The 25,505-nt window shown below is 35.2% G+C and overlaps 2 protein-coding genes across 4 annotated transcripts in view; both read right to left on the minus strand.

The window, feature by feature from the left end:
* The window catches only part of LOC126855496 (uncharacterized), a 95,435-nt gene extending 82,690 nt beyond the window's left edge, over nt 1-12,745 (minus strand). The window contains exon 1 of the mRNA XM_050603235.1: nt 8,884-12,745. Within this exon, the coding sequence (XP_050459192.1) occupies nt 8,884-11,224 (2,341 nt within the window). The 5' untranslated portion in view covers nt 11,225-12,745. The remainder of the gene's footprint in view (nt 1-8,883) is intronic.
* Nucleotides 12,746-22,064: 9,319 nt separating this feature from the next.
* Nucleotides 22,065-25,505, minus strand: part of LOC126855631 (uncharacterized) — an 80,137-nt gene continuing 76,696 nt past the window's right edge. For all 3 annotated transcript variants that reach the window (XM_050603479.1, XM_050603564.1, XM_050603635.1), the window contains exons 13-18: nt 24,786-25,387; nt 24,415-24,661; nt 24,006-24,248; nt 23,656-23,836; nt 23,141-23,405; nt 22,065-22,213 (exon numbers count right to left, since the gene is read on the minus strand). In XM_050603479.1, coding sequence (XP_050459436.1) covers nt 23,141-23,405; nt 23,656-23,836; nt 24,006-24,248; nt 24,415-24,661; nt 24,786-25,387 — 1,538 coding nt within the window. In that variant the 3' untranslated portion in view covers nt 22,065-22,213. The remainder of the gene's footprint in view (nt 22,214-23,140; nt 23,406-23,655; nt 23,837-24,005; nt 24,249-24,414; nt 24,662-24,785; nt 25,388-25,505) is intronic.

Below are 25,505 nucleotides of genomic sequence, written 5' to 3' on the forward strand. Positions count from 1 at the left end.
GGTCTGCTCATATTATCCATATAAAAGCATTTTATATATACATATGTATATTAATTTCTAGAAATGTGTCAAACATGACTTTCGCGATTTTCCAATGACATTTGCAACACAAGTTATGCATAGAATTGTATAATATTTTGCTCGTTTGTGGTGCATATGCAATATGTAGAGTTAGCGACATATGCAAGCACTTAAGTTACGTTACAGGTTGTGTTTCAACATCTACGCAGTGCTTGTGGTCGGATTTATGTATCTCCAATTCATCTAAAGAGGATCAAATGGATGTCGTATTACGTAATCGGGATAATGCACCGCGTCGAGATTGCATAATCTAATGTTTCTCGATTTTCCATTATCACAATTTTGAGTTTCCTTCAGAATTTTGACTTCATCTTTAGCAAATATCTGTTATGATGACATTGTTTGTGCTGAATAGGAATGATCTATTTGCATGTTTGCGTAGGCGATCAAAAGAAATGGTCACAAAATAAAAAAATTGATTAAAATTTGATCAAAAATTTGATTAAAAATATTTTTGACGAAATATTATTTTGTATTTTTTTTGTTTACAGTAATATTATATTTTATATTTTATGAAAACATTAATAAAAATGAGTTATAATAAATTTACAATTTCTCTTAAATGTACTCACTTAAATGTTATTTTCCATCTGGAATTTCTCCACGTGGTTAACTCGCCGAGCTGTACTTTTGCTGCTATTATTACTGGCCATTCTTCCGAGTATCTAATATTTCTACGAATTGTTGTCGTGGGCGACCAAGAATATAATATCCACAGTGCTTTAATTATACTTGCACTAGCGAAAATTATTATTATAACTTAAAAAAAGTGGATAGTTCAATTTTTCTCTTTCTTTCATTGACTCAATTAAATAAAACGTGACGAACAGAATGTCGAACGCGAATGTGTCGCGTTATTTATTATCACTGAATAATTACTATATATTTGAGTAGCGCACGATGATTGCAAACGTAAGTGAAATGCTATTCATACTGTGCACCGATCGTGATTTCTATTATTCGAGAGCGTCATTCATCGTCGAGTTATACCGATGCAATTTATTACGACAATGCATGTGCACGCGATATGCAGCCGTCTCTGACGAATAAATCTGCAAAGGCGGTGTAAAAGCATAATTCTTTCCCGGCGTTTTTAAATGGAGCCACGCCGTCAACAATACCGCGTATGACGGCAGCAAGAAAACGAATCGATAATTCCATCGTTATGCGACGGGCACGTCCTCGATTTCAAAACTGAACTTGTCTTGTATTAAAACGCATTGCGGCTCATGCAAGCGTGATCTTGAATTATTATGCTGCATAAAAAGCAAGAGTGATTGAAAGAGAACTTCTTAGTTAATTTCTTACGCTTTCACGCGCATAAGCTGTCGAATAATTTATGTATTTCAATTTTTACAGGGTATAGAATATTTTCATTAAAATTAAAAAAGAAATTCTAGCTTTATCAATAGTAATTTATTATTTATATTACTCGTAGCAAGATTATAAATATAATATATTGAAAGGAGAGAGGAGGATAGACGATTTGCAAATCTCTTGTGCAGAACAGAAACAATAATATTTTTTGTCGAAGATATATCGTGTTACTTTCTAGAATGTGCTAGATATCAAAAAGTTTGAGATATATAAAGAAAGATTTTTGAATAGTGTACTTAGTAACCTTATATGTATCAACTCAATTATAGATACGTCGAAGAGATCTTTTTCTTTTTACAGGACTTTGGTTTTTCTTTCAACACTTTTTGCTCTGTCCATCGATCGTTTTCTTTTCCTAAAAGATAGAAGTCCAACTTTCTAATGCTTGATCTCGGTTGTCTTCTTGTTTGAGACATCTGTGTTTTGACCCATTTGGCGATCCTCCATTTTTCCATTCCGTTCACATGGTCTCTTCATTCTCACCTTTTTCCCCTGATCTTATTATATTCTAGCCTTCACATATTTTCTGATTTGTTTGATTATTTAAAAATCCTAGAGATATTTTAGAATAATCGAAAATCTATATTTGTTCTTATGATTTTGACAGAACATCTAGATTCGTGACAATTAATTTCCCTCCATTATGATTTCCAACCATTCGCTTCTAGTTTTCCAATATTCATTCTGTCGGTCTTTTAAACTTTGAAAAGATTTTCACTTCTATTGCGCATAGGTTTTTGCAGAAATAATTAAATTTATCTGGCCAGCAAAGTATTGACATTTCAATCAATTATGAGAAATATTCGTTAAAGCAATGAAATTCTCTGCACTATAATTATATTATTTTTAGAAATTCGCAAATAATTATTGTCGTGAAAAATAATTATTATCTAAATTATTGTAGTGGATAAAAATATAATTTCAAAACAGCATATGTGATTTGATCGTTAGATCGAATTAGGAAGAAAGAAATAATTTCGGAAAATATAATTTATACGAACAAATATTCTATTATTTAAATGTCACAGCTTGATTATACATTTGAGTTTTACCAATCTTTTACTTTCATGAATTATAAAGTATGATGTATCTCTTTCCGGATTGCTGGATAGAAATCCAACGAAAGAAAAATATTGGGCAGACTTTTGAGAGCCGCTGAAAACTCCCCTCAGGCATTGTCAATTCTCAGAAGCCTTACGTAAACTTCGAGACTTTTGGCTTAAAGCTTGGCAAGCTCTTCCTTCCATAGAATTTATGAAAATCGCGAAGAAGGTTACAACACACTCGTCTCTTCACCTTTTTCGCGAGAAAGAAATGAGGCGTGGGTGTGATTTTTTAGCTTATAGGCTACTTTGAATTTCAATTTGAAATCATTCCGGTCACATTTTTCCACAAAGTAAATGTTTTAATTTGTGTTTGCCTAGAAGAGACATTATTTATTTTCTTATTAGAAGATAAATCATTAATAAAGTTCTGGCATAATTATTCTTTTATCAAAAATTTTCGCCCTATTTAATCATTTTACAATCTTCGGCGTGGTTATATAATCTTCAATCATATTAGTATGATAATTTAAAAAAAAAAAAAAAAATTTGCATATATCCAACAAAAGATTATTTTGCTGATAAAAATGCATGGAATATATAAAACTTGCGCATTGTATTATTCTTCATTGATGTCGTTTCATTTCATTGATAAAAAGATATGTATATTATCGAACATTCCAATACGCAGTATGTATACAATTTCATTACCATGATTAGCATATTTATAAGAGATAATGGAACATTATTACCATGATTAGCATATTTATAAGAGATAATGGAACATTATTACATAAAATGAATTTTTCATAATAATTTTTGAGAAACTTACACATGATCTGACAGAATTTACAAAACAGTCTAAACAGATATATTAATAAATATATTAGTAAAATTAATAATATTTTAGAATGTACAAAAAGAACGATATAAATAACGCAACTAATCAAAAAATTCTTTTCTCTTTACCGGGAAAACATAACTAGAAATTCCGACATCTTGATTAAAATTTATCACAGTATTATCTTCGGGCATTTACATGTATTAATAAAAAAAAAAACATATACGTGTAATGTCTGGTGATTGCTAACGCAAGATAGAATTCCTGTTCCTTCTTCCGGTTGCATGACATCATAAGGCGGTTCGCACATAGACGCGCAGAGCGGAAGTTAACACACATGTGGCGTTTCCCGTAGACACCCCTCGCAAGAAGCGCCTTAAGAAGCGAGAATTCTCAAGCGAGGATTTTACAGATGGTGGAACAAACGGGTGGTTACGCGGAGATCACGCACACTCGTTTCCGGAAATGTTCGTGAAGATCTGAGACACGAGGCGATCAAACGCGGCGCTTCCACTGCTCGTGTGCACGCGATTTTAATCTACGCTAGTAATTCATCAATCTCGGTATGTTCTGCATTATGTCTTTCCGCTAATTCCGCGTTAATGATATAAATTGTCATTTAAAATATTTTATTATTATTATCATTGGCAAGACAGCCCCACCCCCCAGTGTCCAATGTCTGTTTTAGATTTCGCTTCCAAACTGTTCTATTCATAGTCACATTTCTTTAGCTGCTAATACCGATAATAATGGCATTCTATTCTCTCATTGTGTGTGTAAGCGTATAAGTGCAAGCGACATCGGTGTCACAGTTGCAAAAACGAGCGCGAAGATATGTGTTGTTGAAGGCCATTTAAAGAGAGATAATGCAGAGAATTGATATATAGAAATATAAATCAGATAGAGATGATAACACAATTAAATTTTTCTAAAAATAATACATTAACTGAAACGCGAGATTTATTAATTAAATTAAAATTTTGTCTAAACAGATAACTTTTGCTTTAAATCTGCGCATCGTAGTTACTTGAAATTATTATAAATAATATTACAACACTGATTTAATTTAATGCTATAACTAATGCTGTATATAATTTTGTACTATAATGATATTCGGTGTTTTACTATAATTTTTAATCAGCAAATTAGTCGCGGCACACCTTTATCGATATAACTGCTTCGTTAACTGTAAACATCAAAAATCGCTCTGATAGTTTTTGAGAATTTACGAACTACTTATATATAATAAAGCGAAACGGGCGACTCTTTTGGCAACTTACAAAGCTCGGCGAGTGGAAAATATTATAACTAAAGTCAGCGAAGAGTTAATTGCCTAAGAAAGAGAGGAAGATAGAGAAAGAGTAAAAAAGGGAGAAAGACCAACCGTATAATTTTCGACGGTAGAATGCAGACGCGCGTGTACCGGAAGATACCGGTCTCCCCTGTGACGGGCTTTTAGCCAGAGAGATTAGCGTCGCATCGTTGCCCCATTGCGAAAATGCACCCGCTATAGTTGCAACGGATGCTGGCGACATTGCAATCTCTTTACCTTCATCTCGCGTATCCGCAATCTTTATCATCTTCTGCCCGTATATTATCGCGCACATGGATTACATTCCGACCGTCGCCATCTCGAGTCATAAGGTTTATATTTCGTTACCTTCTCTCTCGAAACAGTCAATTTAAATATATTTGACATTTGTATGTATATGTATATGTATGTACATGTATGTGTATGTATATGTATGTATATGTGTGCAATCTAATCAATTCCCTATATCAAAAATATTACAAATAATCAACAATTTAATTAGTATTAATAGATAAATAAATATAATTGATAAAAAACATACTTTCATAAATTGAAATAATAAAATTTTTACAAAAATTATGATAATAATGTAAATAATAATGAAGCGTTTAAATAATTTTGACTGAAATATGCAATTTAGATAGAAAATAAATATATGATAAAATTATTGACATACAATGAAAGATGAATGAAAAACATCAGAGAATCTAGAATAATCGAATAATAATAATAAGCTTAATTGCAAATTAAACATATCATTCGTAAAATTTTCCTGTAAGTTAACTTAATTTAATTTCTACCGCAGAAATGTTATATTATATTGAGAGCTTTAACATTTTCGTCACGTCTGCCGATAGTAATAATTTTCTCGTTATCGGACGATCGGATTTGAAAAAAAATTCCATTCAACGCGAGCGCGGAAATAATCGTTTTATTCCGAATGAAAAGGTATCTCTTTTGCGTCGTTGGCCTTGGTTCAAAACGTTCGAAACTATTGCATGGTAAAGCGAGTGTCTGAATATCGACGGACTTGTTGCTAGACGCGAAACAGCGTCCTGTTTGACGTTGGCAAAAGAACAATTGGCATTGCAAGAAATAAATCGCGTTCTCTTTATATTGTTATCTGTATATAACTGTCAAACATGTACACACATACACACACACACACACACACACGCATATAAAATATTTTTGTACATGTGATGTGTCCTTCGCTAAAGTCAAGATCAATATTAATCATCTCCGTTACATCGGCGATATATCATTCGATAATTAGCAACGATAATGCTAATAGAAACAGAATCAGGGAAAAATTCACTGCTTCCTTTCGTATGCTTATGTTATGACCACATCAAAGAGCCTTGCGCACAATAAGGAGAGCTTAACGAGCATCTCTATTGTTCGCTCTGACGCCCTTTGATCAATTAAACTACAAAAGCATCTTTATGCATCGCGGCGTATACACGATGTTCGTCATATGTATACAAGAACGCCGTAGAACATTATGTTGTATTATTTGCTGAATTTACATATTACATTTAAATATGTAATAAAACAATCAGACAGAGAGAACCCAGTGATTCAAAAGGCGGTTGTAAAAGTATTGTTATTAATGTAATTTTAATGTAATGTAATTTTTCATTCTGTTTATACATTTAAACTTATCTTTTTTAGTTTTAATGTTCGTAAAAATTTATTAAAATGTCTTTATACTAGTGATGAGATATACTACATTAAAAACTTGTTCGCGCGAGAACAATGTAACGAGTTCCTCAGAGTCTTCAGTTGTAGTCGATCCTTTAATAAGGGAAACGACGAAGTTCGATGAAATCCATAGACGAACACAAGACTAAGCTTTGTTGTATCAAAGTTCAATTACACTTGATGCAAAAGTTATTTTAAATATCGCGAAATTATATTATCATTGTCGTTTTCTCGTTTGATTTTCTTGGATTATGTTTTGATGAAAGAAATTTGATAAAAAAATGTTATACTCTCGTGCGCTTAAAAAAATAACTATTATAAAATAAAATATAAATTCACCGAGTTGTCGTCTTTCGAAATATTTTTGTATTATTTGTAACTCCAGTAGAACAATATTATTTTATCATAAAAAATGTATAGTATAAATAAAAGTTTTCCACTTTGAGATATACTACAGATAAACAAGCAAGACAATATTTATTCAAATACGAAGAAAAAGGTTTTTCCACATTTTAAAAATAAGTATTTTTAATTTCTCGTGTATGCAGTTTTTTTGTATTAATTCTTTATCATCATCATTGTCATCATTATCAATTAGTCTATCGAGCCACCGCTGGACATACCCCTTCGTCAATTTTATCATTTCACTTTGTTTTTTGCTGTCTGCATCAAGTTGTTTGAATACGCTTTAAATCGCCTGTCTTGTTGAAGGTTGTTTCGTACTTCTGACAGCTTCGTGCCTAAGTCTCTCTTCTAGTCTATCTTCCATCAGTTATTTTAGCAACGTGGCCTGCCCAAGTTTAAGGTAGTAATCAGTTTAAAGTAATAATCTTTCTGACTGCGACCTGAAGACGCCAGTTTTTTGTCTCACGATTTTATTTAATATTTTGTTTCTGAGAAATAATTCAAGCGCCTTTTCCATCGCCCGTTGGTTGACTTATATTTTGGTGGCTCATTTTCTAATCACTGTTTCTGTATTATAGATTAAAATTAAGAACATACACGGATTATATACCTTGTAAAAATGTAGAAATGTAAAAGAGTCAGAAAAATAAAATAAAAATCAGAGAAGTAAAAATTGGTACCTCTATTATGTTATTCTTGTTGAAAAGAGTAATTTTTTTAGTGGGTTATTCTATTTCCATAGAGAAAAAGAGAAAAAAAAAACGTTCGCTGTATAAAAGCTTCGAAAAAGAAAATTTTTTTTTTTAACCTGGATATAGATATTCCGTTGTACAGGTGCACTGTGAAAAATTGAAATGCCGCGCGGAGCTGTTACGCGATATTGGTTTCTCGCACCGAAATTTAATGCGTGCTCGACCTGAATGGACGGTTTTGTGGCGAAATAAGACAGATTGGGGACAACTGTTTCCAGACAATTACATTTGTCCTCGCGGAATATTAAACTATACTCGAACAAAGTGGCATTTGGAATGAAACATCTGCTGTTCGAATAATAGAGCCTACGGCGGGGGGAAAATAATGGCGGGAAGAATAACGCGGAAAACATTCGCGTACATCCGCCTGACAGGCTATCAAATGTATAGATCGCACCGCAAACTATGTCAAATGAGTGGTTCCTAAACACCGCAGGCATTCGGACGTGACAATTAACGCAAACGATCGCTTGTATCGCTACTTTCCGCTCCACTACGCTTGCCATTACATAAATACCGCATGAATCTCCTCTATATATTATACTCTCTCATTTATTAGAACCTCTACGAAAAATAATATTATATATATTTCTATACTTTATTTTATAGTACAAAAAATATATGGTTATAATGAAAATTGCTGGAATAACGTATCATCTATCTTGATAAGATAATATTCGTTATGCTTATATATTAAACATTTTTTAAACACGGCGAAAGTACGAGTCATTTAAATACGAGAACAGATACTGAAAGCGGCCGTTGTTTTCGTAGTGGAACTTTTCACATTAACAAGAGGCACAAGGGCGATATCAAGCGCACCGTACTATCGTGCGGAGAGATTGTTATATACCTCGTAGGCAATGTAAATTAAAGTTCTCAGGTATCTTTTGTAATTACTGTTTCGTCAGAGTTTTAGTATTTGCCAAGTGGTGATTCTCTCTGAAGCTTTCCTCGCGAGTTCTATGCCTCTTTACTTTTTTTTTTTAACTTTAACTTTGAAAAAATATTTTTTATGGAATTTTTCATGCTTCAATATATTATCAAGCTCTTAAGAAAAATTGAATAAAAGTTATGAAATATTATAACTTGTAATTTATAGCATAACGTATAAAATTTTAATTATGTGAATATTATTTAAATCAATTATATTCGAGATTGTATCGCTATGAATTATTTGCATTGATAATAGCATTATTATTCAAATAAAATTGTCAATTAGTGATAATAGTTGACAATAAATCAATGATTATACATGATAAAATTATAATAATTTATTTAAAAAATATAAATTATTTCTGGATAACTTATACTTAACGCGCGATTAATAAAGGAAAAATCATTAAAATTTTTGATGATTTATCTTACCTTGCGAATTTTTATCTTTTTTCTTACGCCGATGCCTCTTTTTTTGTATTTCCTCGACGTAATTCGAAGATGAAGAATCCTCGCGGCCCGGAAATTCGCGGGCTTCATTCGCCGATTTCCTCATTTCCTCCTGCCTTTTCTTCAACAGTTCGTAAACTCTCTTGAAGTAGTCCTTGGTGATATCCTCGTTCGATTTGTTCGCTAGCGAACCTTCGCCGTTTAGATAACCGAAATCACTATCGGAACCGTTGCCGTCATTTATTTTCATGTCAGAACCGTTCACGTGTTCCTTCAGTTCTTCGCTTCCGTCGACAATCTTGAAAGTGTCGCTTTTCTTCACATTCGAGCGTGGATATAACTCTCGATAATTCTTGAAAGCGCTTTTCGAAGAATTCATGTTGTGCTCATAGTTCGAAGAATTTATATTCAATGCAGACACGCTGCCGATATTATTGTCGCGATTTTTCAATTGAATTTCTGGGATGATCGACGATTGGGAGCAATCCGCGTTCTTTTTCTCGAGGAGCAAATAATTCTCCTGCAAACTGGTATCGGGTCTGTTTGTCGAAGTCTTGTCTTCGAGAAAATTTGCGGCTTTTTTCCCCATCAACAATTCTTCGCTCTTTTCACGAGATTTCTCGTCAAGTGGATTCACGCAGTTTTTCAAGTTTTGGCAAATCTTGCAGTTGCGCGAAGAGCAAAGATCGCGTTGCAGGTCCTTCCACCTCGGTTTACTCATGAAGTCCTCCTCGGGTAATTCTCTCTCCGATTCTCGGCGATATTTCTCGCTTCTTTTCCGCTCTTTATATTCCCGCCAAGATCTCTCCACATTTTCCTGGCTCTTCATACGTCTCGGGGAATTTGGGAGATTCTCAACGCTGACCGCCGGCATCGCCTCCTCTTGTCTCTGCAGAATGTCATTCTTGGTTTTACAGTAGAATTTCCTTCGGTCCAAACTCGACGATTCCCTTTTGACCTGTGATTTTGGTCGATTGTTCAGTTCCAAAGCTTCGACCAAAGCTTCGCTCCTCGATCGCCGATAATTACGTGGTTGTCTTTGAAGCTGAGAATCTTCCAATTCTCTGCAATTTGTCGATTTCTCCATTTCTACTTGCTTATCCAACTTCAACTTCTCTCTTTCGAGCATTTCGGGATCAAATCGCAGGATGCTTGTCTCACTACGCACCTTTCGCGTTCTGTAGTTTTCTCGATCGTAATTATAGTCCGAGTATCTTTTTCTAATTCTGGCGTTCTCAACGCTTTCCGGAATGTCAGTGTTAACAGCTGATCTCGAACGCGCCTGTTCCATATTCATTCGCCGTTGTATCTTTTCGCGTAAGAAAGTTCTAATCTTTGTCAGCTCCTCCTCATTCATGTCGTTTTTTATCTGGCCGCAAACGGTTCTATCCCCTTCGTTCGGTTTGAAATTATTTTTCGTCGAATCCTCCGTCGGAATTATAGTGCTCCGAGTTCGCAGGTACGGTTTCGTCTTTTTGTCTCCTCCATTCGGATTCTTCTCTTCAGAGTTGAGTGTGTCGCTTTTGTTCGAGCTACGACTTCCAGGACTCTTTTCGCTCGATCCGATTCTAGTATCTTTCGTCTCATATTCGTCGTATTCTTCCTCGCGAACCAAACTCAAGAGGGTCTCGCTCTGACTTCTTAGATACGCTTTAACTTTTTTACATCTGTCCTTGGCTATCTCCTCCGGAGTTCTCCCGATCGTATTACGCGTACGTAGATCGTTCATGATCTGCTGTCGAAGGTAATCTCCAGCGGAATATTTCTTGTTTCCTGCCGATGCTCCTTCTACGTTTCTTTCGATCTTCGTCTTCATCGTTGAATCTTCTAAGGCGGGCAAGTGTCTCTTTTTGCTTCGTCTTTCTTTAATGTTGACGTCGCTTCGGGATTTTCGCGGGGCGAAACTGCACGTACCGAATTTAGTACTGAAGCCGTCAATGTTACGATTAATCGGAAGCGGCGTCGTGACGAGCGAGGCGGTGGAAGACACCGACGGGGTAGAGGACGTTTGCTCTTTGCTTGTCGAGTTGACACGCGACTCGTCGACTGGAAATTGTTCGTGGGTTTTTAGGCCCTTCTTGAAGGAACCTCTGGCCCGCTGCGCCGTTCGGCCGGTGGTTTCCACCAGCAAGCGGCCATCCTTGTCCAATAGCTGGATGACAGGTAGAGCGTCGGCGGACGTCGTGAGCTCCCACTCCCAGTGCAGCGGTTTCTGTAGCTTTAGCCGGATGATCGGCTCCGCCGATTCGCTGCCGGGGCCCGTGGAATCCCGATCGACCGGACTGGAAGTCGTCGCCCTGACGATGGGATGGGCGTTCTTCATGGTCCCGGTCCTTTCTCTCTCTCGTACGTTCTCGCTCAAGTAATTTGCCGGAAAAACTTACCCGCTTGATTCTCGTCCCGATTAATTCCACGTTCCAAACGAGTTTGTCGTCTGGAGTTCTTAACGGATCCTGCCTTCTCTTGATGAATTTTATGGATTTTGTGGAAGATTGGCGGTTGTGTTTCAAAGCGCGCGTTTATTCACATCACTGTACGTCGCACAGGATTTTTAATCTCTCGACGAAGCAATTTATATCACGAAAAAAAAATTATTCTACATTCTAAACAAGAAATACATATAATGCATATTTAATAACGTTATATGAAAAGAACGACGAAAATAAGATTTGCATCACTTTGCGATCACGAGAAAGATATTGAAGACGCACATCATATGATCATCGTTCGAGCTGCAAGATACTGATTTGCGGATGAAGCGACCGGTTGTATGATGTAAAGTCGTTGTCGTTCCACCGTTCACTCGATGATAATCTCCGAGTTAAAACTGCAGTCCCGTTTTCCGAGCTCCCGCGAATAGCAGCTGCGCACAGTATGCGCTCGCACGTCGCGGCATTCGAGTCGTTGCATTCGTTGTCGCGCGATCATATGGCCGATGTCAACGAGCGCAGACACGATTTGACGCGAGATGACGACTGATTGCCGATTTGTTCGTGTTGGCGAACGCGCAATTCAAGTTCGCGCGCGTTACGTCGCTTATGTAACGCGACTTCTCGTCGACTTGGCAGTCTATCAAATTCGTGGCGACGGAGACTCGAGTCCAACTTTCTTTCTTCGCAGGTGAAGGAAAGATGCGCGCACAGTTTCGCGTCACGTCTCATGTTGTGGATGAATTCCCGGAAGAATCATTCTCTGCGCGTTCCATCACGCCTCGTAATTTGCAGGAACAGATCGCTCCGCTCGCGAAATGCCACACGTGCGCATGTACGATGATGGTGTCTACGTACATCTGTGTTTATATCACTAATTATGCAGTAATTAAGCGGCTGTAGTACATAACTCACGATCGAATTTTAGCAAAAATTTTTTCTTGTATTTATTGATAATACAAAAATAATTTTAATTCACTTTCATTATTTTTAATAAAACGCAATGTATTCTATAGCGATCAAATATCTATTAAATCAACGACAAGTCGCGAATAGTCATGAAAACCGCAGATCCAATTTTCCAGTTACAGAGACACGCGTGTACACATTCGACGAATTTCAACTATAAGAAATATAGAAGGTTCGAGAGAGGGAGAAAAAAGTAGTTTCTCAATTGAGCGCATTTATTAATTGCACGCAAATAACATTTCATAACTTGCTTCGTAGCCGAATTCGTTCGTTGGTTCGTCTGGAATTCGCGCGATCGATCACAGACTCGCGGTCGTTGCTTCTTGCGCGCGTTCGAGAAAGGGATTTCGATCGCGATGAATAGATTAATCGCCGCGTGATTCGTGCGAGATGCAGCCGTGAACCTCACTGAGAAATCGACACAGTGAGAAAAGCGGATCTGGGGCGGTGCGGCGCGGCACTACTAAACGCGCGCGATGGCGTCATACCGATCCGAAAATAAATCCCGCGAGATCTAGCGGGTAGGGTGCAGGAATTTCGCCACGTGGGACGTGTCACGAATACTCGCTTATGTTTTCGTTATTCGCGCACAGGTGCGCGTACTAATGCGTAGATGATGCATGTGGGCGATTTTGGACAAAATTGTATTCATTTGCTTTGTATCGGGATTATGACTCGAGATTAATAATAAGGATTAAATTCAGCGTATGGAGTTAGTTGGATGAAGCTTGGAGAAGGAAATGTCATTTTGTATAATCACGTTTCACAAAAGTAAAATGTCGTAACTTTGCAATTAATCTTTAAAGTGACGTTTACTTATTAGAGATTAAAAAGACTTTAAAGCTCTTTCTCGGATTTAGACATTTTTTTTAAAGATAATTTGATGATTCATTTAATACAGACTAATATGTAATAATTTTTGCCTTCTATTCTGTAGAGATAAAACTAATGTTATTATATTCATTATACTGCACATATTAAAAAAAAACAAATTACGAAACGTATTGTTATTATATCATAGAATAATACTTTTACATATATTATAAAAAAAAAAATTTATTCTTATTATTCAAAAATAAATTAAATAATTTTTGAACTTAAGAAAACTGTGAATTTGATTTTATGAATCTGTGTGATTTAATATCGTTAATATAAACATGTGCTAATATAAAATAGTAGGCACAAGATTAATTTTAAATCTACTATTTTAGAAATTAGATATTTATTTATCCTAAGTTTTATTCTTAACATCATGATATTTCAATGAATAATATATATCACAGGTGTCTTATTCGTGTGTTACTTTTTATATAATTTTTTACATTATTCTAATAAGCATAAAAATATTGAAAGCTGGATAATACTTATATTGATATAAAAAAATAAATAATAAATAAATTATAAACTACTCTCGCGATGAGAATAGAGAAAATTATATTTTTTATATGTGACTTTAAATGAACCTTAATTGGCTTTAAATTTGTCAAAGAATTCTTAGATAAAAGAAATTCTTATAATTGATTTTGATATTATTCATACAAATTTTCATACAAATTTGCTTGCTAAACGCGATGAAGATGCCTGGCCAATATCTGCGATCGATGTATTTCAAGTATGGATCAATGCCCTGCGAGAAATTTGTTTACGATCAAGCCCGAGCAAAGTCGATGGACATGTGCATATAGATGCATGCATGCATCGTAAACATGTGAAGTATGAAATGTTATACATATAATTTTATTTATTTTCTAATTCTTTTTTACCCATCAAAAACTATCGATCCGTTTATTATAAAATTTTATTTGGTATAAAATTGACTGCTAAAATTACAAAATTATATTAATATTCAAAACGCTAACATTTTTTAATCTACGCTGTATATACTGTGTATACTCAAGTAGCTACCAGCAAGAGTTTCGGATTAGCATAATATTTCCGGACTCGCACTGTATCTTTCTCAGGAACGTATAGTTTCCGCGATTCGCGAGCTGCATTTCATATTTACGACGACCCAGAATGTTTAGTTCGACATGCATCTGCAGATGTATGTAACCGAATGCCTTCGTGAAGCGAATCACTTGTGAGTTGAGAAATAATTCAACGATGGAAAAATACGTCGCGCATGGCGCAGTGTCAGGTGTCATGAATAAAAAATAAGCCGTTACCCTTTTACGATCGAGCGAGTCTGACGCAGATTCACGATGCGGCAGCCGCGTCAAACTGGTCCGCGCTCTGGTCGGTTGCTCGTAACAGGCTCTTTATTTTTACCCCCTACATGTCCCCGATATCGTAGAGAGTTCTCGTAACGCACTAAATTCGAATAAGGAAGCGTGATGCCATATACGTTCTTTCGAAATCTATCTGTCCGTCGTTCGACAATCGCCGGCGCGAAATGATATCCAAATCCGGTTCGTAATTACGTATCACATGACGAGTGTCCTTATTTTGACTTGAGTATGGAGAAGAAATCGATGATTGATATTATTAGAAGTGGAGTAGAAATCGGCGCGCGCAATGTGATGACTTTCTATTTTTGCACCACGATGAGATTCATCATCGTTAACCGATTAACACCGCGAATCACCGTACGCGCTTACATAACTCGCGAAAGATGAGTCAGGAGATGTATAATTGCCAGAAATTATCATCTTAACGATTATGTCGCATTGAAGTATCTATAAATTTCCGAACATAATATATTTAATATATGAGACATTACGGCATAATATTTTTAATTATAAAACCTGAAATTTACCATTAATTATATATTAATTTTATTATTAATTATGTATTATTTCATCAAAAGTGGATTTATTTAAAATATATAATTTTAAATATAATTTTAATAAATCATGGAGAAAATATTGCAATCTGTCAGAGAAAAAAAATAAGCAAAATAAATCTTACGTTGTTGACATTGCAATTTCATGAAAAGGCCGACGAATGAAAGAAAAAAGTTGTTATACATCATAAAAAATAATAATTTATTTAGCATTCAGCGCAGAAATATAAACGTACACTGCTAGTAGTTATATCTGTTTGAATAAATGTAAATGAGAATTGTATAGTTCAACAAATTGCGAATCATCGAATATAGCCAAGCGCAAAACTTGGCAGATACGCATGGATCTTTCATTTACATATATAAATTTCTCCTAAATATTATAAAATACCTATTAATATATCTTTTAGTCTGAAAACGCATCGAGGAAAAAGAACGATGAAAGTGTTTTAAATTACTCCGTTGCACAGTACCGTTTTTTTTTTTTTTTATTCTTTTCTATATACTATTTCTAACAAGTCTTCTAACTCTTTTTGCCAGATACATTCAAATGTACAGTATATTCTTTGCAGCATATTCTTTGTTCTCTTAATTGTTACGATTCGTCGCTAAGAAAAAATTCTATCGCAAATAGATATTGGATTCAATTATTGAAAATAATTTAAAGCGCAGTTTCTTTTTCTTTAGAAACTGAATATTGTCAGTATAAATTAATCGTAAAGTGATTAGTAATTATATTAAAATTAATTGTTATCGACGTTTAACAAGATCTGGCGCACATATACGAAAGAGACGATAAAGGGCAACCGTCGCGCCGCGTTTTAAAATTTATTGCTTTTATCAGATAGAAGCTGCATCTCTTACGAAATCCGCATTTTGATCTATTTATGTGTGTCAAGTAACGTTATATAAAACGTATGCACAATCAATAGGGAATACTGCTCACAAAGCATTTCACATAATTAGTAGACCGCGCATAATAATACTTACATTTACTGTGTACATATACTTATATATGATAATAATACGCGTAGCAATTGTGTATACGTATATATATATGCGCATATAATAAGACTAAAATCTTAATAAGCATTTCCAATATACATATATCTTCCAGTATACAGTCGCTTGTGTATGATAAATCATATAATACTTACAATAAGTCAACAGAATCTATTGTTATGTAATTACAGGCGCGTTATATCTCGTTTATCGCGGAATTGCACGTTTTTTCTTTCCAATGGAATTGCTTCATCACGTATCATACTGCATCGTACTTCCGTCGTGATACTGAATCTTTATTGCAAAATAGATAGGAACTCAATGAAGAAGGATTACATGCAACCGCGATATGCATTTTATACTACAATATTATTTTACATTCAAAGAATTTAAAAAAAAAAAAAAAACTATTAATTTTATCGTAAATAAATGAAATAACATCTGTTATTGTAAACAACATTTAATTGCGTGTTTTTTAATATTTTTCTGTATTTAGCTTATGAAATTGCACGTTACTTAAAGTTCACTTTTTATAAATTATAATAATTAAATGATTTAAAAAATATATATCTTGTCACGCGTCATTAATCGGTATCAACAAAGAATATTTTTTGCAGCACGTATTTGTAACATACATATATTAAATCTAGTCAGAGGCGCAGAAGCTGAAAACATAATTCTGAATAGAACCTGAGCCAGTCCTAAACGAACATGTACGCACAACATAAATGGTGCAACAAGTGCATTTCGCCGCTATTCTATCTATGTAAATTAGGGCGATTTTCCCGATACGCGTGTCGTCGAAAAACTCGCAAGGAAGATCTCGACAATAACAGAGCTACAAGCTGCCCTCTCATCTAAAATATTCACATAAGCTAATGACAAAACACGGAGCTTCCAAAAGAAGAATAGATCTACGAGACGAATTTTTACAACTTGCTCTTCCTGCGTACAACAGTGGCATCATTTTCGAATTTTAAAATAGCGCATGCTTACAATTTTACCTTGAAGATGTTCATATCGCTTATGTAAGATGAAATTCGTTTTTTACATATTGTCAAAAAAGTCATCAATATTTTTATACAAATATATTTATTTGTATATTTAAAACGAGACATTTAAAGATTTTTAAAATTATTATACCTTTTCTTTTAAATTTAGCTAACTTTTTTCAAGCATTCTAAAATTATTAAAATCTATCTATTTATAGAGATTTTTTGCCAATTGTACCTATACAAGAAGAGTAATTATATCCAAGTCAAACAAAGTTAAATCAAAAAGAAAAAAATTGTGTAATACTGAGAGGAAGTCAGTAAATTAGAGTGTTTTACGGTTCACAAACCGGACAATTGCCTGGCGCAAAAAAACTATTCTCCTCTTCCATAAATCGACAGAATTCGTTCACAGAATAACTAGACCGCGCTGTGCAGTTAAACCACTTGGGATCGAGCAGCGAGGGGTTTGTTTGCTGGACGATTCACTGCGAATCCTTTCGGAACACACGGAAAATTTGGTCATTGCAAATCCACTTGTCGCTTTTATCAGGATGCGCGCGATCGGCTTATTGGAACTGAATTTTGCACGTGGCGTATCTCATTTATCAAGACACGTAGCGCGTAGAGTCCAGCCGAATGAATAATTCCAACGGATAAACCGAAACTATATAATTTTACTTTAAAGTAAATCTATTTATCTTATCTCAGAATCATTTTGATTAAAATTTTATTTGAAACCAAAGATATCTTTACAGCAAAATATTATATAAATAAAGTAGTCACATGTGAAACATTTAATTTATTCCAAAAAGTGTGATTTACAATTTTTTATATTAAAGTAATTTAATTTTGCGACGAGTTGTACACAAAGAATAAAAAGATTTTGGCTTTAAAATAAAATCTGAATTCTGAAATAAACGTAAAACTGCATTAACAAACGTAATTACTCTTTAGCAGGCATTGTATAGCATTGTAAAATCTATTCTTCGATTGGTGGCGGAAGTCGAAACGCAGGGATTCGTATTGACACGCGATATAATTTTGGAGACTCGGAGCAACGGCTCATAAAAGACTACGTGTTACCTATACAGTACAGTAAAATATGAGCTGCGGGGTTTTTGGTTTTGAAACGAAGCAATTAATACCTGAATTTTTCCCGTGATTGGTTACTGCGTGTATCTGGAAAGAGACAAATTTATTCTTCAAATATATAATACGAGCTGATTTTTCATTGAATCAGAGTGAATTCACATTTAAAAATTTTAATTTAACAAAGATAGTAAAAAAAATATTGTGTTTAATTACAAATGTCCAAGATTTTACAAATAAAAAGAGAGAGATTCGTGAAATATAGAAAAATTTTTTTAAAAAATTATAAAAATAATGTTTGAAAAGCAATATTATTATTATCAGATAAATTTTATTAAATAATATAATCAAAGAAAATATTGTTTTACTAACCTGAGCAATGGCCTCCCGTCGCTGAAAGGAACTTTTTTCCGCATCCGGCAGTTTTTCCGATTTCTTGATCTCGCGAATAAGTTCTTGGCAACCATCGGAATCCCGCGACGACGGTATTCCGGGGGCTCGCCTCTTTTTCAATGTGTTTACTTCGTCGTCAGTAACGATCTCTGTGGAATCATTCTCGTCGAAAGTTGCCGAGTGGATCACAGTGAAACCGCTCAGAAACTGTACCGACTTTTTTGCGCCAGTTTTAGTGAGTGGCGCACGTGTCTTCTTGTCAATCACGTGCGAATCGCTCTTTTCGTATCCTTTCGTCACCTTCGATTTCTCTTTCGCTGTTTTACAGATTGAATCGTCGGCAGAAGCTTTCGGGATGAACGTCGAAAATTGATTTTTATTAAATGACGTTTCGAGTATATTATTTGATTTAACGCTTTTGCTTTCGCCTATTGTTTCCTTTCCTTCCATTATTGCTTCCGGCTGCGAGTTCCTCGCGACAACGGATGGCGCTTGACTCTTCGTGGACTTACGCTTAATTACTTTCTCTTTATCTTTACTTTTAGAATGTCTCTCGACGGTCGTCGCGTCGCCCCGAATCTCGTAGTATTTAACGAAGCTCCTAACTTTACCCGGGGTTATCGTTACAACGTCGCGAAATGATTGGTCGTTACTTATGTTAACTACGGGAGTTACGGCTTTGTTATTGTCATTATTATTACAAGGGATTATGGAAGTAGTTTTCCTAGCTATGGCACATTTATCGTCGCTACTCATTGTATCGTCTAATAATGCTAACGTCGATCGGTTCGCGACTCTCTTTTCATCATCGTCGGCCTCACTGACCGTAATTACTTCTTCAGTCTTTTCTTTGCCGTGACTGTGAGTCTGTTTCGAATTTATCTCGAACTTCCTTTTATTTTCCAGACTGCGCGACGCAACCGCGATTGACTCGAATTCTTTGCTATCGAAAATCTTATTCATGGTTGCGGGCGCTCCGATGGGAATTCTTTTTTGAAACCTACTCATCTGCTGCTGCTCGCACCTGGCGCTATTTTTTTTAAGTATCGTCTTGGGAACACAAATGTCTCGCAACTTTTTAGATTCCTGTTTAACTTGATCAGTATTTTTTATGCCTTCGGACATTTCCTCGATTCTCGTTTTCACGCAGATCTCTTCTGTTCTGATATTTGAAATATTTTCGTCGATCGTCTTTTCTATAAATAGGTCATTCACAGTTTTATTTTTAATATTACAGGATTCGTTAAACTTTGATACTTCATTATTTTTATTCTTTATGATTTCCCCAATCGTTAAATTGTAAGTGTTATTTTCGAGCTCTTGAAGTTTTTTTTCAATGTTTATTTCCGTAAGGTCTTGCTTTGCGATTTTCTTATCGATCGCCATGTTATTATTTATTCCAGTAAACTTGGCGCTTATAGAAATATCGCAAACTTCGTTTTTAAATCTTTCAAGTGATTTGGATGCTCTTTCTTTCTCTTTAGAAATTCCGTTATCCATCGCGATTGAACGAGCAATATTTTTGTCATCGTCTATCTTCACCGCTGATTTCTTATTTTCGGGACTCACTATTTTTAACTTTATGTTACTAAAGTTGCAGAGCAACTCGTTCAAAACGTCACTCTTCACATTGCAGGCGTTTTTATTCTCTGATTGCATTGATTTTATGTCAGCGCTTGAAACTTTAATATTTTTTTTTTTCGTCTTTATAGAGTCTTCTTGGTTTTCCGTGTCTACTTTCGTCGTTTTGTTATAGAAATTACACACGTGTTCATTTTTTTTCGTGATATCCGATTCTCGAATTTTATTTGCTGATTCATTCGATATACTTAATTCTTTATTCATGCTCATAGAAGACATAACAGTTTTAGTAGAAATTGCGCAATTTATGAAGGTATCTAAATCATCAGACAACATTGTCTCCAAAAAAGAATTTCGTCTAATCTTCACGGGAACGCTTTTCGCGAAAATCTCTTTCGATGACGAAGCTTCTTCACGATTATATTTAGAATCCACAAAATCACTTTTTTCTTTATGCTCTTTCGTCGACAATCGTCTAGTGTCTTCGATTCGAAACGATTCGTTTGTAAAATTATTAGTGAGAATGCTCGATTTATCGTCATCGCGTTTATTTAAAAAACTTAGAAGTGACTCGTTGACGTAAGTTTTCTCGTTTTCAACAATGCACTTCTCTTTGATATCATCACCGCTTTTTTTCAAAGATATTTCTTCTTCTTGGTGTATACTTTTCTGAGTTATTTTTGCCGCGTTTGCTTCTTCTGCATTACTGCAAACTGCTTTTAAACTTTTATCTGTAAAGCAACAAACGCTATCTGTGATTTTTGAAGGATCTAACATTCCACTTTGATCTATTACCGCGTATTCATCGTTCGTGATAATTTCCTTCGTTATTGTACTCGTCATATTTTCATTTCCGATTCTGAGATTTTCATTGCTGACATGCTCGTTTCGCGATATGAAATTAGAATCCTCTTTATGAATCTTCTCGTCATTAATATTATCATAATGAGTTTGTGGAATTGTCTTTAATTTCATGTCAACTTTGTTTGTGTCGGTTATCATAAAAGGATCGTATTCTCTTGTGGTATTCCGTTTCTCGGCACTCGAAGCGCATAATTTATCTCGCAAATTGTCGCCACAATCTTTTACGTCCGTAAATTCCTCTCGGATTTCAGATAATTTTGCGAAAGATGCAATGCTTTGCTTATTAAATTTTTCATTGTCGAAAATAGATTCGCAGCTTTGTAAATTATCAGACGGCACATCGAATTTTATATTATCGTTGTGTTTGGAAGGAGACGAGTCGATTACGAATTGTACTTTTGTGCCTGTACGATGATCGTTATCAAAACTGTCATAATTAGATAATCTTTTAATTTTTGTCCGATCGCTTTTATTCTTGTTATTGTCTAGTCGGTAGTAATCGAGTTTCTCTATGAACTCATCATTATCAAAAGAGTCTTTCCATCTACCTAGGCACTTTCCGAATGGAAGATTCGTCGTCGTCACGCGAAAAGAGATATCATCTTCGACATCCAATATTTGCGCTGTCGACGTTTTATTCTCGAGGGTCGCTGAAGACGCGCTTTTATCTCCATCCCACGCGGCAGACATTACATCTTCGAAATCATGTAGCGTGAAAAAAAGTGGCGGATATTTGTCGAGTGTTCTTCGCTTAGGCAATACGATGTCGGGGAAAGGCAGAAGTGGCGGTTTCAAAGCGGCCGACTCTGCCGGAACTAGGTCGTCGTTTGCTTTGTCGATTCTCGGCGGGATTTCTTTCGCGGATATCGTATCGTCATCGCGCGATCGCGGAAAGTTCTTTTCGATCACATCCGTAGCGATGTCGGCGTTGCAATTCTCGCGATGGAATCGCTCGTTGACACTTTCAGTTTTCGAACAGCTCGCCGCAATGTCGCATTGCGGATCGCGGTTTTCGACAGATCGAGATTCGTTCCATCGACATTTTTCCGACAGGGGTGGCTGCAGCGGACATTTTTGCCGAGATCTCGCATCGTCGTTCGTCGTTTCTATTGCATCGCTTCTCGTTACCGATGACACGATCGATGCAGGTTTGTTCTTGCGTTTTGTTCGTCGCGGTGGTACGGGTGGATCAGCCGAATTTCCGTTATCTATCATGAAAAAAGAGATTTGGGATTTTAGAAATAGATTATTTAATTTTGATAAAAACAAGTGATTCTTAATGATTCTTTCAGGGAAATATAGATTATAATAAAATGTTAAAAATTGATAAATTATGATAATGTTTATGTTGCGATTCTTACAGTTATGCATAACACAAATGAAGATATAAATATATACTTCACGGGCGAATTATTAAATTAAAACGCGAGCGCGAGAGAGTAACTACGATGTCACACCGTTCGAGACAAACTGAAGGTGATTCCTTAGCAATGACCATAGTAGGCATCCCCTTTTTTCTATATAATCAATAGCTATACTTATATATATCAAGCTTTAATTTTATCCTAGATGTAATTGCATTAAATATAGAATTGAAGAAACATTGCATGATATTATTAGGACAATTTTTTTTATTGTATAAAATATTATAAATAAATTAGTGAACAAAATATGTTACATCCAATTTGAACTTTAGTTTCTTCAAACGCTGATTTAAGAGAAATATCAGCAATTTTTTTATAAAATTTTATAAAATTTTATAAAATTATTTTAGTACTTGGTAAATATATGAAGCAAAATTGTCATCTTTCTGAAATATGATATCGTGTTTAATATTTTTATTCAAGGAATGAATAGTAAGTGCTACGAAGTACTTTAACACCTTCAAGCGGGGCTTCGGCCGCTAAATGGATAATAGAAATTCGATTATCTATAAACGAGTGATGTCAACTGTTCAATATGATCGTGCACAGTAATATAGAGGTAATAATCCTTTCGCAAATAAAATTTTTCATAACGTTTTCAATAATAATGCGAAATGTAATAAGTCGTCGAAAAAATTACATGTAAATATAAGATATATATATATATATATATATATATATATATATATATATATAAATTATATTGTTTACCTAAATAAAAACTTGACGGCTTGTTCTACTGACGTCGAAATCTTCTATAGATAGCAGCATACTGGCAGATTTTAATGCGTTATTGTCAACAAAGTCAGTCATATATAGGCTGTTCGCATTATTATGATTGCCCATCGCGCTAGACGCGGCACTACTGTATGCGCTCGAGGTGTTCTGCACTGACGCTACATCCGTGGTTTTCTGAACGATCCATTTGTTCATTATACTTGACGTTTCCGCCTCTGACACATCGAATTTGATGTCACTGCGAACGAAGGGAAGATCGGAAGGATTAATTTTGCGAATAGAGAAAAATCCTTATTCTTAACAGTGCAATGTAAGAATTATTTAATTCGGTAAATTAATTTTATTTTGTTTATATGCACCAGATTAACACTATATAAAACGGTGCGTTTTAAATTTATTTATTAATACTACTGATGTGGGTAAACTCGTTTTCGCAAAATATCTTTCATTAGTAAATTTTCAAATTTATTGCACTAAAGAATACTCACTGTAAGTAATGGTTTTCTATGGGACCCTGGTTCTGGTCATCTCTCGAGTCTATATTCTTTCGTTTAGCGGGTTGCGAGAGAACCAACTCGACCGTTTCAGACGAACTCTGCAGCATCTTCAGAGCGTCCTCATATCGGAGGTTGAGCAGATTCTGACCGTTTATTGCTACGATCCGGTCACCTATCACAAAATTTAATAAAAGCATTTATTTTTATATATTTATATTTTATTTTTCTTTTTCCTTTTTCTTATTTATGTATTTCTTAATATTTGGATTGCAATCTCGACTGCGAATGAGTTAGTTATTTCTACTTCAAAACAAGAGTAGATATTTTACTCTCTTACGAACCTTTATTGACGTTCCCGGCCATATCAGCTGATCCGCCAACAGAGACCGCCTGAACATAAACGCCACCGTTACCCTCCATCACTTGCAAACCTATGCTACCACCGTGGCCGCGTTCCAATTTGATCGTGTGTAAAACTCGTTCCTCGGCAAACGACAGCTCTTCTAAACGAGCCATTAAAGATGCCGACATCGATTCGTCTTCCGGAACCCGAAAAGTTTCGTCGTCGGTTCGTATATCGGCATCTGTCAAGGAAAATAAAACGCAGTTAAGTAAAATATATTTTTCGTGTAAAATTCTTATATATATATATATAAAATATATTTATACATATATAAAAAATATAAATATATTTTATGTATCACATATATACAAAATATAATTAAATAATATAATTAAATAATTATTTACTCAGCACATATGCTTCCGGCATGGGTGATTCGGTGGATCGCGCTGATATTGATTGAATAGACGATTCGGTATCGGATTTTAGAGATAGCGATTCCGTGTCGTCGGTAAGCGCGATATCTTTTTGCACCAAGCTACTGTAGATCGCTCGTGTTCCCATTTTCACACCCAATCGACGTGGTAAGCTGGGTGTACGAAAACCACCCGACTGTTTTGGCACGCCGTAATTCGGTAAACTAGATGTCTTCATCTAGAATAACAAGTATCATTAAATAGAGAGGTATGATCATTTCAATGAAATGAAAATTTTTAAACAAGTTTGGATATTTGAAAGAATAATGAACGATTTGTATAATATATATTGAGACTACTACCTTTTGTAGTGTCTTCCTCACGTCTGACACATTCCAAACTTCGTCCGGAACAGGAAATTCATTCTTTCCCGATAGACGCACCTTATTAATAGCGGCATATAATTCTTCAGGATTGTTAGGTTTTTCCAACTGATTGATATTGTTCGATATGGTTTTCGGGAGCGAATACGTGCATTCGATTTCAGTCTCGCTGTCTCTTTGAGGGGAACCGTAGAGTTTATCGTCCTCCGATTTCGTTTCCAATAAGCTTGATTTAGGTTCCAACAAAATCTCATTCGGCGTCGTTAAACCTCTCTCCGATTCCTCTTCTGTGTCTCGCGATTGACCTTCTGGCTCTAATCGCACGTTTACTTGCGCGTAAAGAGCATCTTCTTCGGACGAATAAAAGCCGGGTTCACGACCGACGTCTTTCGTTGCCACCACGTTAATGTCCTTCTGAGGATTTTCGTTCTCCTTATTTTGATACTCCTCCAATTGCATCGGATAATTCATTTTCTTTTGCACCTTGACTGTGTTTGCAATCGCTATTTTAGTTTTACCGTCATTGATCTTGACTTTCAATGGCGATGGTTTGGCTTCCGTTGTCAGAGGCACTCCAAAATCTAAAAAACGACGAAAATTGATTTTATATTAGGATGTTTAAAAAAAAAATAACACTTTATAAAATAATTTGTAGAAAATTTACTAAATATTATTTTTTACATTAATTATTTTATTTCA

The sequence above is a fragment of the Cataglyphis hispanica genome, chromosome 1, assembly GCF_021464435.1.
Source record: "Cataglyphis hispanica isolate Lineage 1 chromosome 1, ULB_Chis1_1.0, whole genome shotgun sequence".
Taxonomy (NCBI): domain Eukaryota; kingdom Metazoa; phylum Arthropoda; class Insecta; order Hymenoptera; family Formicidae; genus Cataglyphis; species Cataglyphis hispanica.